This window comes from Motacilla alba, chromosome 1A (assembly GCF_015832195.1).
Source record: "Motacilla alba alba isolate MOTALB_02 chromosome 1A, Motacilla_alba_V1.0_pri, whole genome shotgun sequence".
Taxonomy (NCBI): Eukaryota; Metazoa; Chordata; class Aves; order Passeriformes; family Motacillidae; genus Motacilla; species Motacilla alba.
The window spans coordinates 52,923,091-52,937,570 of record NC_052031.1 but is presented as its reverse complement, the minus strand read 5'-3'; the positions used below and the strand labels follow the sequence as shown (position 1 = coordinate 52,937,570).

General features: G+C 43.6%; 1 protein-coding gene across 1 annotated transcript in view; it reads right to left on the bottom strand.

Annotated features, from left to right (window-relative positions):
• The window catches only part of NUAK1 (NUAK family kinase 1), a 46,324-nt gene extending 32,974 nt beyond the window's left edge, over positions 1–13,350 (bottom strand). Inside the window, exon 1 of the mRNA XM_038153965.1 lies at positions 12,926–13,350. Within this exon, the coding sequence (XP_038009893.1) occupies positions 12,926–13,228 (303 nt within the window). The 5' untranslated portion in view covers positions 13,229–13,350. The remainder of the gene's footprint in view (positions 1–12,925) is intronic.
• Positions 13,351–14,480: the final 1,130 nt, after the last annotated feature.

Here is a 14,480-nt window from a genome sequence, read left to right as displayed (position 1 = left end):
CAGAGAAAAAAGGGAAGTGCTGTTTCACCATGAGAATTACAATAGTACAAGGAAAAAACTTGGGAAGAGTCTTTTTTAAAATAAATGTCTGTACTTTCATGCACCACAACACTCATTAAAAAACCATACTGTTTGACCACCAGAAATACCTAATTAACAGAATGGAATTTTGAAGTGTAAAAAGATTTTTTAATATAGACTTTAATATAGACTTTAGTCTTTTTGATTTACATTGATGAGCAAGGATTCAAAAACAGTGGAACACAAAAATTATATGATGGAGGGTGCACAGATGTGTTTAAACAGCACAGTTGGAAGGGTTAATGACATGGAACTATCAGAAGCACCTGTATCTAGTATACTTTCCTAAACTGATCTAAGGTGGATCAAAATATAAACACCACTTCCTGGTGGGAATCTAACAAATCATAAACCCATATCCTATCTGGAAAAATACTCTTGGAAAACAAAAAGATTGGCAATCATGTATCAAAGCCTCAACCAGATTATTTTGCTTCAGGGCTTACAGATCGCTTTGCAATATTAAATTTGTTTTCGTTAACACACTGCTTCAGTATTACATTGTTCTACCTATTTAATGGTCCCTTCTGGGAATGGATCATCTTAGAATTTATGACGGAATGTGGAGGAATTACTACAGCGGGAGGAAAAGAGTTTGCTAATATTTCTTCCCTATTCGTCTCTGATTTCTGAGAAATAGTTACACCCCTGAAGGTAGAGGAACCTCCTGTTGCTCCCTTCTATATATTGAAAGTAAATTACCATGGCCACCCTAATGGCTCAGGAGAGAGAGTAAAACAGGAATGGGAACACTCTTGCTACCTGCAGCCAGTTGGGCTTGGAATGGATGTGAGAGGGTGAGGAATGAATTACACTTTCCTACAACCTTCCTACACTTTCCTACAAGCGGCTGGTGATCCAGCAATTCTGCAGCCTTAAATGCATAATTCCAGCTTTCCCTGCTAGAAGAGGAGTTCACAACTGCAGGCAGTTGTTCAAAGCAGTTATGAGGAGACTTAACTTTGGAGGGGAAAAAGCACAATGCAATTATTTTTCAGAATAGAAAGCTTTTGCCTGAGAACTCCCCCAGACCCTACAAGCTCCAGGACTGGTGCCCCCTTCTTCAACATGCACAAACACGTTTTTTGGGATGTGTTTTGGCTGGAGTTGAACAAGCAAGAGTTAGAACTCCTGTTTCTGGGGTCCCCTTGCCAGACGTTAAGCTGTTAGGTGGTGTAACAACAGCAGCCCAGGCTTCCCACTTCACCCTGCTAGTGACCTTCGCACACACTTGGACATATCCCCTTCCTCAGAGTGAGAAGCAATTCCCTTTCATGCTGCTCGGTCCAGAAACTCATCTCAGCAAATACCACAAATCATGTAAGACCAAGCAGGACTATTAAAGCAGGGCTGCATAATGTGAATTGCTGTCCACAAGGGACCGGACCAAGAGACTGCCTAACCCACTTTGTTTAACTTTTTAGTTAAACAATCCTAAAAGGGGAAGCTGCATTGCTGCTCTGGAAATTACATCTTTAATCTCATTTGAACCACACATTCCTCAGTTAAACTGCAGAAATAATTCAAGAACCAACTCCCAAATAAGACATTTTTCTAATTTTCCTACATTTCCTGGAAATATATTATTTCCAATGCTGTGAAATAAAAGCAGACTTATTAATTTACCCAGGTTAAAGTTCTTCCAGTAGCCCTAATAAACTCTAATGTCAGGCTAATTACATGCATTTCACCAGTTTTGCATATTCACACTGCTCAAAGCAACACCACACAACACCAGTGGAACACTGATCGTTTCCATCTCGGCCCCACAAACCATTTGCACATATTGCATTCATTGCTTACTTGTGCTGCACTGCCCACGCCAGAAATCCATAGTGCCTCCCTGAACACAGAACAAGCTTCATTTCCCCTCCTTGGGCATGCTTTAATACAACTCTGGGGTGCCAGCTTTTACTGGGTTATTTAAACAGCATCAAGAGTTTTGCTGGGCAGATAAGAAGAATAACAACTTGGGTGTGCAGTAAAACAAAGATACAGCTGTTTGTGCCAAACATTCAGTTTATGGCAATACTTCATAGGAATTATTCCCCATAACAACTGAACTATCATATCCTACAACTACATCCCAGGCAACCTCCCAGATGAACTCATTACGGCTGATGTCTGATGTGCTCTACATACAAACATCCAGAACTAACCAGATGTTCTCTATGTAAAACATTTGGTTTGAAACATGCAGGTCTTCTTTCCAAAAATCCATTACATTTGTTTAATGGACTTGCACAGTTCAACTAAAATATCCTGGAGCAGACATTTGATTGCAACTCTACTCTACAAGCCCCATCTGCAAAAAGAAAAAAAGAGAAAAAAAGAAAAGGTAAATGAGAATGCTTTACATTATTTATGCTGTCTTTATGATCAGCCAGTTCATAAAATACAAGCTCTGCTCTACAGACAATAACACAAATCGCTTTCAAGTGTATTGTTTAGTCCTTGCCTGTGTTAAACAAATATTTTGATTGAAACAAAGGGCTGAACGCTACTCTTCAGCTTACAAGTGTTAACAGAACTGAGAGCAGCATTTTACCCACATACATCACAGGGGATGCAATTTTTTTGGTTTATGCTGAGTGAGTGAGTAATGACATCCAATAATGATAACCAGTTACATTCACAGTTGCAGAGTTTTCCTTTCATCCAAGAAAGGCTTGAAGGAGGTTGAAGTACAGCATGAAATCCTTCTCCCTGATTAATTCCTTGTGAGTGATGCATAACCCAAAACGAGACCTATCACAGGTTCCCTTAGACATTTACATAATAAAATGCCAGACAGAATGGAGGAATACTTTTTTTTTACTGCAACACTGGTAGAAAACTCTCAAACTGTTCACAGAAAAAAAACAAAAAACAAGCTGTAGTTGAAAAGGATGTCTAGTCCCTGGCCTGGGTGCAAAAGCACTGCACAGTCCAGCCCAAAGGCCCTCATTCCTCCCAGGCTGTGCTGACACAATGGTGACCGAGTTGTATCAGGTGGTGCTCAACAGTGATGAGCTGTCTCCAAGGCACAAGAGATGGTGGGCTTTTGAAAAATTGGCACCATCCCTTCAAAGTGTGACTGAAGCCATGGAAGAGGACATTCATTTTAAGAGCAATTTTCCTGAGATGGTTATACCAACACAAGGAATGGCTCAGCACAGTGCTGGAGCTGTGGTCTACCTCAGCTCTCTCCCCGTGGCTCCACCACAGACTTTCTGGATGAACCTCAGGGAAACCACTCACCCACCTGGAAGCCCAAAGCATGGCTGTAACCGCTGGCTCCTACAAGAATTGGAGCTTAAACCCACAGATCACCATTTAATTGTTTTACCTCATTTTGGTGCCCTGAAGAGAATAAAACATGACAAAGGAATTAGCATGAAGGATGCTAATGCTCATGCATAGTCCGGATTAAAAAGGTATCTTCCCAAGAGGGCAATGTGAACATCTCTCAGTTACATCCCTACACAAGTCAGCTAAGCCTGCATTGCCTCCAGCAGGTATTTACAGGAATTTTCCAGGTTCCAGGCCACATGGCATTAGAGCACATACCAGATGGGAAGGTTGCACTCTCCCCTCTTCTTCTCCCAAAGGCTATTTTATTTCCTCACACCAAAACAACAGCCCTCAGCTCTGCCCTGCGGAATCCACTGCGCTAGCTGTCCCCAGGCATCTCCAGGCACCTTTGCTCCTCCTTGCTGAGCTGCACTCTGCTGGGGAAGCCATAATGTTTGATTTGTGCAGAGTGGCAAAAATACGCAAACAAGTGACAACTCTGAACACGTGCCTTGGAAGCTATTTCTTTAACAAATGCTTTGCTGTCTTCCCCTGTCAGACTTGTGTGCAAAGGACTTAACCTTTTTGTGTCAACAACAAAGCACTGTTGAACAAAAAGAAACATTTGCTTAGTTACCACACGGCTCAAAAAAGCATTTCTATCCAACCCTTATTGCTATCTTTTATGATTAAAAAAATATTCACACTAATTTTTAAAGTAATACGTGTACCTCAAATAAAAGGAGATATCTTTCACCATCAGGCATTTAATAGAGATTAGAAATACCATCAGAGATCAAATGCCTTATTGTGTACAGGAAATATGATATGAAGGCTTTGAGATCTCCATCAACAGCAGGACCCCAATTTTTCTGATCTACCAAGGAATACCTAAATTTAGACCCTGAACTTGGTATCTTTTCACAGAAACAATTTTTTTTTTTTTAAAGCCTAGTGTCCCTTAACTAGTGTATTTATTCTAAAGCAGTGCTGCTCGAGGCCAAACACGCTGACTCAGCTCCACGGCCCAGCCAGACATTAAGATAATTGCAAGTCCGTCAAGCCGCCAGACCTCAGAACAAAGACACTGCTCCAGCCTTAAATCGTCCCACATGTGGCTGCTGCACCAGAGCCGAGGGGCTCTCGGATCACCAACGTTCCCCTTCCCCAGGAAGGCGTGGCAACAGGGGAAGCACAGCCTGCCAACACCGATGCTTCGTCACAGAGGCAGCCAGCCCCACATAAGGTGCAGCAAACCCTCCCCTTCACCAGGCTGGCGTCCCAGGGACCCAGCAGCAAGGGCTCTCAGGCACCATGCTGAAGGTATGGTGAGGTGAAGTGGGAAATGCTGACAGTGAGAAGGGAAGGCTGAGGAGGAATCCAGAAATTAACAGTTACATTAGGAGCATGTTAAGCTCAGCAATCTCAGCTGCACTTTTCTTAATACTTATAAAAAACAAGACCTGCATTTATTTTGTGATTTTTGCATTCACCTACAACTGGCCAGGATGGTTTCACACAGGCCAGCCATGCCAACCCCTTGTCTCACAGCTGCTCTGTGACTGGGTTTTTTTCAAGTGAAAGGAACCAAGCATTAAAGTATTTTATTATCTCCTACACTGGTAAGCATAGAGCCTGGAAAAGTCCATACTTGAGCAAGACCCAGGACTTCCATCGCATCGTGGACCAATGGCAGCTTTAAGGACTGATTGCTCATAAACCATCAGAGCTCAGGAAGTTGCATCTGTCTTTGGAGAGCTGAGGGACACAATGAGCTTATACCATGAAATAGTTTAATTGACTGAATTGAGGATTGGCCCATGGTCTGTAGTCAAAAATAGAGAAATTACAGAGCTCAAATAAGAGTACAAGAACCATGGAAGATCAAGGGATGGTTACAATCTTGCCCCCTCCATGTTTTGCAGCACACAGCAAAGGTTACAGGAGGGCCTCCATGTCTACTAAACATCCGGCATTTTTGGTGTGGGTCCAGGATGTTTGAGGTGTATGGCCAGACACAGTACACACACAGAGTACCTCACCCAGCCTTCTAGTGTTCAAAGGTCTAGGATCCCCTAATTTATACAACATACTATGCTGCCTGTGAAGACACGGTGATAAAATATATTCTGTTTAAAAGCAGATACTTCTCAAATCATAACTTGCACAAGCTCGAAGTCTTTAATGTGGGTAAGACAAATGAGAGCCATAGAGACTGATTTTGTAGCCAGGGAGTACAGGAAGCAACAGCAGGAGAACACTATTGAAAGCCTGGATACACTTATGGCTTTAATAAATTGGTCATCAAATATAACAACACACATATGCAGTTTTTACCTTGCTTTGTATTTCACTCCCCACTCTCCCCAGCTATTCCCCATATATCTAGAAAAGTGGAAATTATTTTGAGTTTAGTTTATTAAATGGACACACATGGTACTCACATCTGCTGGAAGATATTTGAGGGAAACACTGACAAATATAATTTACATACTTAGTAGGAGATCTTTTTATCTGAGACATTTCCTCTGATATATCAACTATCCTAAGTACATCAACCCATCAGTGCTAATGACAAGAGGTTTTTCTATGAAGTGTCTGGTGCACACCTGGGCAATTTAGGGACAAATCCTGATTTATGCAGGAGACAAGAAGAACATGCTCTTGTAGGTCAGAGATTCCCATGCCAACATGCCCATCACTGGTGGTGTGTAAAGCATCAACACAGAACACCTGAGATGGGCACTGGTTGCAGCCTCCAGCCTAACCCAGGTCAAGAGCTGCTGAGGCTCTGGCCAGCAGAGTGAGGAGCCACCAATGGCTTTTGCTATCCATGCTGTGAGCTCCTATCCCACCCCAAGCCTGGAGGCAAACCTGCACCTCTGGCTTCAGAGAATCGTTCAGAGCTGTGGCATAAAACATTGTTTGGTTCCCGCTTTTTAGAGGAAAACATACAAAACATCAGTAAGGAGAACAGTGTCCTGCTGAGAGGAGCATGGTTGCAAGCAAGAGGTCTTTTGACATCAACATCCCAGTTCATGTAGATAAAGAGTACATTAGTGCATACAGGAGGGAGAGACTAGAACCAAGCAGATGACCAAAGGTCATCAACCAGTTTCCAAATGCCTGGTACGCAGCTTTTGGAAACATGTCCCATAAGCTCTACATTTGGATAATTATGGCTATATACACGTTTACCTGCTGATGTTCAGGGCTGATGTATCCAGAGCTGGTTTTCAACCCACACATCTGTCATTCTTCCTTGGCACTGTTGTGACCACCATGTGTCTCCTCCCAATTCCTTACTCCAGCAGAGACTCTCTAGTTACTTATTTACCAGACAAAACACAGACTAACTACAATTACAGTTCTGTAAAGAATAAACAATTGTTCACAAGAACTGCACATTCCACATGGTTTTATTCAACATGTATGACCCCAAACAACAATATATACAGTAACTGTCTCCACATGGCAAATCAACACTGTGGTTCCTAAAAAAATAATAATAATTTTTAGAACACATGCCACTAAAAAATGCAGTACAGTTTAGCAATATCTAATGAAAGACTTTGTACAAGCAATTTCCATTCTCTTGTGTTCTCTAGCACGTGGTGCTGTGAAACCATTTGTCAAAACACTTAGGCATTTTATACTGTTTTTAGCTGAAAGCTGACATTAAAAACATTGGCTCAAATTCTGTTGTGAAATTTCACATGTAGAGGGACTCACACTATGTACACATCAAGCCAAAATGTACCCTGCTCATTAGTCTAACTTTCCCATATTAACCCTTCCAGAAAGGAATACATTGAGACACAGGGAAGTTAATTATCGGCTCAAAATTGCTCAATCCAATGCAGGAGAAAAAAATAAGGCAGCAGTCTCTTGGAAACTTTTAATTTCTTCACCTGTAAGGCAGTGCAACATCATTGAGAAAATATCACTTGATCTTTACTCAAAGCTCAAAGAACATGCTGTTCTTTAATTTAGTAAAAGATTTGACAAACAAATATATTCAGATGACCCCTTACTGGCAAGTCATTAATTCAGACTTTCATACCACTGACCTATGCTTCCCTGAACAAATGTGCTTCTCCAACAGAAATTCTCAGTGCAGAAAACTAGTAATCTGTTCTAGTGCCTTTCTCCTGATGACCTTCATGCTGTAATCAGTTATTTCTGTCTGCACCCCTTAATGTTAAGGTCTTCTTTGGCATTTCAATTATCCAATGTTTATATGAAGACTGCATGAATTTGATACAAGCAGGTAGTAACTCCTATGGTAATAAAGCCCACAATGTTCACTGTGAATTACATTAGAATAATTTCAGTGGGTTTCTTTCCATTTGCTGCTTTTTTTTAAACCACAATCTCGGAACACATCTAATAGTTAAGGGTGGAACAAATAACAAATTAACAGCAAAAGTATTTTCAAGCCCATATACTCTTTCCAACTTCTGTTCATTCCAGATCTAGAATTTCCATGCATGCAGAGGATGACCCGAGTTTTACTAACATGCCTTCAGCACCATGAAAACACTGTCCAGATTTAGTCTCATTACGAGTCCCTGAAGGAACTCAGTTTGAACATCTTAAATAAATACATACATACATACATACAGACATACATACATACAGACATACAAGATTTAGGTCACATGTTTTGCAAGAATCCCTTCTGTCCTGAAGAACCTCTGGCCCCATGTGAGCATGGCAGGAGAGGTGCCTGCAGCAGCCACCACAGGCTGCATAGATCCTGCTGGCAGCTGCCAGCTTGGGAGCAGGGAGCAAAGCCACACGCCCTGTGTGGGTCACTGCGCTGGCACGCACAACAAAGCGGGAGGCAGCGGAGTACAAAAGGGCCAGGAATGGAGACCAAAGCTGGATGTCACACAGGGACAAAAGCCCGACGTAAAGAGAGAGGCCAGGAGGCAGGAAAGGCTGAGCTCTGCAAGAGGAGGATGTCATCCACAGGACCCTGATGTTACATAGTCTACATGTCTGGACGAATCAAGTATTTGGTTATGCACTCAAAACTCGCTGAAACGTCTGCTGATTTTGGCTTTAATTGGCAAGTTTTTAATTTCTCATGTATAAAATGGGGTAGTAATACAAGCTATTGTTAGTTTAATTGAAGTGTATTATTAGAGCTGTGGAAGCCACATTCATGAATCAGGAACCTGCTAAGCAAAGTACTGTATAGACACTTCACATCACATAAGGATTGTGTAGATACTTATTCCTGTGTCTGCCACAAAGGAAGATGTCTTAGTAAGAGCAACAAAGAACCTCAAAAAAAATAAACAGATTCTGTGTCAGATTTTGACATTATCCTGCAGAAGATGCAAACCAAGCAATCAAGATAAAAATCAATATGTAGCAGTGACCCAAGTGCTAACTGAAGGAATTCTCAGGGGGAGAAATGGAAATATATTAATAAAGATTTAAAAAATCACATGCATCAGAGGGATACTCACATTTTCTGTGATATTGGCAGCACAGGTGAGAGAACAAATGTTTCACCTGGCTTTCACTGCCCTCAGTGACCCACAAGCACACTTTTATCCTGTTATAAGGAATCCTTAAAAACCACACTCCAAACAAATGGTTGTGTGGCCAACAAGGCCTTAATTACTGACATGACAGAGCCATCATTGTTGATATTCACGTTTTGGTTTTGTAGTAGTATGGAGAAATACAGTCAGCAAAGTAAAAGTCCTCCTTTCACATAATCTGTTGCTGTTCCAGGTTTCAAAGACCCTGTGCAAGCCTTCAAACTCATCAAGAAGCCGATCTGTTTCAAAGCAAAGATTTGCACTGCAGTTGTAAATAAAAAAATTGGTTGTTTTAAAGTTTGAGGGTTTTTTACAAGATTTTGATCCAGAAACCAATTTCATTTGGCAACATCCTTCTACCTGCACTTTTTATGCAAAAGAGATAAATAATACATGGCAGCCACCACACATAACATGCCTGTCCAAATATGCACCATGTGCCTGTTCTTCATTTTGGGCTGCTGCTTGTCATCAATTCCCAAAATAATTAACTTTCTGGAGTAACAACTGGAGGAGAATAGTGCTTCCACCACCTGCTGGTGAGGAGGAAGAAAATATGTCGCTCAAGCAGAAAGAAGGAGATGAAGGAGGAGGGGAGGCAGGCTCCTGCAGCTATTCCCCATCACCTCCCAAGTGCAGCCTAGGGAGAGAAAGGGAGACAAGCTTCCTGGCTTTTGCAAACAGCAAACAGAAAACGCCTATCTGTAATCTAATCTTGCATTCTAATGACTATTTACTCCAGTGGAATCATTTACTCAAAGACGAATCCAGCAGCATTTACCATCTTCATGCACCATGCACAGAATCAGCCAGAGGTGGTCAATACACACCTTAAATAAGGCTAAAATAAGCGTAACTATGGATTTCTTGGCTAACAAACATTGAATACATAACACTAACAAAAGTTTTGCTCTTTGGTTTAACATGTGCAAGATGACAAGTGGAAAAAACACCCACAGAAACATCAACATGAGTGTTACTTCACAGTCTTGAGATATCATCTCTTCATCCTGACACTTGCTAACAGGTGCGTTAATTTAAAATGTCGTAAGTTACAACTGTGTATACTGAGACAGCACTAATGAAGAAACCTTGCTGGCAAAATTAGGCACCTCACACATCATATACTGGGCAATATTTTAACTGCTCCATGCAGCATGCAATACTTTCTGTAGTCACTGTGGTAACTAATGCACAAATTCACCTAAGTTGTTTCTAATAACAAACCAAATGTATCATACAATCTACCCTGGAGCTTTATGGCAGGAAACTTCATGATCACATCCCACTGCATTACAAGGAAAAACAACAAAGTTAAAGTTAAGAGGAATAACAATTTGAATAAACCTGTAACGTGCTAACATGTGCCACATACTACTTTCATTTAAGTCAACAGAAATCCTGCTATTGATTTCCAATGGCACAGGATTAAAGCACATCTGTACTTTGCACTGAACTGTCTTCTCACCTTGGTCTTCATTTACCCAAACCTGACAGTTTATTTTATTTCTGAGCTCTGTTTATACAGATGATAACAAATCCAAAGTTTATGCTTCACATTAAAAGCCTGGCTAATCATGCAAACCTCTTTATTAAGTTCCATACAGCTAAAGAAATTCTTGACAGACAAGAGCAGTGGAAAGGCTAAACAGGAGAATTACTTGAACGAGACTGATGAATGGGAACACAAAGTCCACCTTTGCAATCTCTTACCATTCAGCTTCAAATACCTGCTTACTACTGAGTAAAGAAAGTGATGATCAGCTAAACCAGTAAAAGAGTAGGAAGTGAACAGCCTGAACAAGAGCACTCTTAGGACTCCTGCTGCTGGTTGCAATAGGATTGGCACTGGATGTGGTGCAACAGACAGTGCCAGCCACATCGCATCCCCTGCTGGAAACGGCAGCATCTGGTCCAACCTGCTCATGGATAATGCAAACACTGGCCCTAATAAGAACTGAGAAGAGGAAAGGGAAGAGAAAGAGGGGTGGAAAAAACAAAGAAAAACTGCCCCTCTCTGATCAGTCATCTCCCGTCAGTTCTCTTATCACACCCATGGAAAAGAATCATGTTCACAGTAATCAGTAAAAGCCAGACAAGGGATCTGTCAGAAAACAAGAAGCATTTTCCATTCACCGAGATCTGGCTGGATTCCTGATGACTAGCTTTTATTCTGCAAGCAGACAAACTGTGGATATTTTACATACACTCACAGATGTTACAGTTCAAATAGACACGTTACACCAGAGCTCTCCTGCAGGCTAGTTAATAATTATGAAGTGCCACATGCCAAGGCTTGCATTACTCCAGTAAAAAACTCACACCCTGAAAAGGACTTGTTCAGCTTCTACATACCAGCTGATACAGCGAATGTTATATTTTTATTGCATTTAAGATTGCATAGGTATTCTGATTTTCCCTCTCTCCATTTCAAGACGCCATTAGCCATATAAATTCAGTTCAGACCATAACATCAAAGTATCCTTTAACTGTGTAGCTGAAGACCTTGACAGCAAAATATGGAAAGATCTAGCGTGTTGTTAAGTTAGATGTGTGTCTCATGTATGTCCTTTCCTCTGTGAGAGCTCTTTCCAAAGCCAAATCTCATGGTACATTACTGCCACCCTTTTTTTGTTAATTTCTCAACTCCTTGAAAAGAGATGTTTTCAACTTATTTGCTTATTTACTACATTTTATAATGCAACTCAAAACTCATCTACTTTAAAAATAATAGTTAGCATATAACATAGCCCTGAAGCTTTTGTTAGCCTGAAGTCGTAAAACAGCCAAGACAGCAAACTTTAAAAATTATGGACTTAGAGCACATGCAGAGATGTCCATCTCTGGTTTCTCTTTAGCCAGCCTCCAAATGAGCTAATAAACTGAAAGCATATATGATATGATTCTACAACTTGGCTGGAACTCTCATTTTCACTGTCGACACAAAGATACTCAGTTGCAAAGTGTTCCTTATTAAAGTCATAGCATCTGAAATTTCATTTTCTGTTTTACAGATCCTTCTGCCTCTGGGTGCGTGCTGAGATCCCCAGCAACCAAAAGCGAAAGGTAAATGTAACACCACCAGGGAAATGCCTTGCTTTTAGATGAAGTCTAGTGAAAACTCATATAGTGCAGTTCAGGACAAAGATCTCTGTAAAAAAGCCCCTCTTTCTTTAACACAACAATGCCCGCCCCTCATTCCCCTGCCCTCTGTGGATAGTTATGTATTTCTGGGAAGAAAATATGACAATAATTCTGACTAACGTGTACATTGCTTCAATTGCATTTTTGCACCCGGCTGGAGCGCTGCACCAGTGAGGAAATGCTGAAGCTGAGTTATTGCTGGACAATCCCCGGGGTGCTTGAAGTCTCAAGCCAGCCGGCACCGCTGAGCGGTGAAATGGATCATAAAAACCAATGGGGTGGGCTGCAGGCCCTGCAATTTTTTTAGATGTCAGCAAAGTTCAGCTCACAAAAGTATGAGCGAATCATAGCATTTTTAACCAGAGAAGCAAACGTTTTCCCTTCTGACAGTACTTTGTGAGCAGCACTGGTTAGCCAGGGGACGTAAGAGGTTTCTCCAAAACGTGAATTTCCACTGGGCAAAAAACTATTCACAGTGGATGCACGTGTGGAAAAAAAAAAAAAAAAAAGGAAACAAAAAAAAAAGCCAGAAAAAACAGCAAGTCGCCCTAATTTTCCAATAATAACACATCCCTCCAAAATGTACCAATGCGCTACTACAGTGCCTCTACCACTCCTCTCGGATATAAGTCTCTCTGCAGGGCTGGCACTCTGAACAAAGCCGCGGACCGCAGGCACGCGTGAGATGCTGAGCGGGTCCCCGCCTCGGCACCACCCGCCAGCCCCGTACACAGGACGCGGCTCCTAAGGGGATGCACCCGGCCGGCTCTGTTCCGAAATCGGCGTTGGAATACGATCTTATACATACCGGTATATATAAGAGTATGTATAAGAGAAAGAGGCAGAGAAAACCCGCTCTGTTGTCTTACCACTCTGCCAGAGAACCTCTCGATGGCCCGCTTGACTTTGCCATAGGTGCCTTTGCCCAAGGTCTCCTGCAGCTCGTAGCGATGCTTCAGGTTGTGCTTGTGGTGATGCCGTTTCACCCCCTGCTGCTTCCTCGCCGCCGTTACCTCCGGGGACGGAGCCGCCCGGACCGGCTCCTCCATGGCCGCCGCCGCCGCTGCCGCCTCGCCGCCGGGTGGGCCGGGGCCCCAGGAGGAGCAGCGGGGCTGCGCGGGGCTGGGGCTGGGGCTGCTGCTGCCGCAGGCGGCCGCCTCGACGCCCTCCATGCCCGGCGGCGGCGAGCGTGGTACCAGCGCCCCACCGGCCTCGCCGCCTCTGCCTCGGCCCCGCGCCCGCTCCGCCACCACGGGGCGCGGCAAGCGGGGCGGGGCGGGGCAGGGGGCGGGGGGCGGTGGCGGCGCCCCCCGCTCTCCGCCCCTTCCCCGCCGCCCGCCCCGCTCCGCCCCGCCCCGAGAGCCGCGGGTGGGGCAGGGGTGGCAGCGGCGGGGATAGCTGCTACGGGCGCTGCTTTGTGCGCCGGAGGCACGGTTCTCCCGGGCCGCTGGAAGGCACCTCAGCGGGCCCGAGCCCCGCGCCGCTGCGGCCCCGGGCTGAGCCCCTGGGCTCCGCGGGACTGGGCTGAGGCGAGGCGGCGCACCGGCCCCGGCCCTACGGGTCTGGTGTGTGCACCTGCAGGGACGGCGGGCAGGGGCTCGAGGGAGCCTGTACCAAATAGAGGTCTGGGAAGTTTTTCCAGAAAACCTCTAATTTTCCCCATTCACCAAGCGGGCGAGGGTTTCTGTAGGGTTTCCATGTTGGTGGAGCTGGCAGAAAAACTCAGACACACCCAGGTGCCGCCTGTCCTTGGCATGGGCAGGCACTGTTTGCCTGCTCCACAAGGTTTTTGCGGTGAGAAACCTTCCAGGGCTGTGCCCAGTCCTGCTGTGGTTCACTTGCAAATCTGCACAAAGAGCTGAGGAACACCTTGTGTCTGTTTTTGGGATCTTTGAAATACCAAGAATGCATCAGTTTTACGCTTTCTTCATTTTAAAGTAAGGGTTATTTCTTTCAAAGACAGCTTGAAAACTTAAACCAACACAGATGTACAAATTTTACTAAAGTTAAGATGAATCAGATATTCTCTTTAGAAAAGAAGCCATCCCCAAGTGCATGGCCAGAGAAGGCAGATGGTCGCTTGTAGCAGAAGTGGGAAATTTAGATGGGGTGGAATCATTCTGGAATTCTGCACTATGGCCAGTTTTCTGGAACACAAAGGCTTTCAAGTGAGAGCCCTAGTTCAGTGTATCTTCCCCACTGGCTGTTCTTAAGGCGCAGATTACAGCTGTGGTTGTCTGCTCTGCAAAGATAACACACAGACCTTTTGAAATCTTGGCTTCCACTTTGTGGTCACAGCAATATCAAGGCACAGAATTTCAGGAGCCAATAGTCCCATCCCTCTGGTTTGCTGGGGGAGTGTTAGCACAGAAGCTGATTCATGTGCTCAGACAATTTTACTGGCTGGCTCCTGCAAAGGCTCAG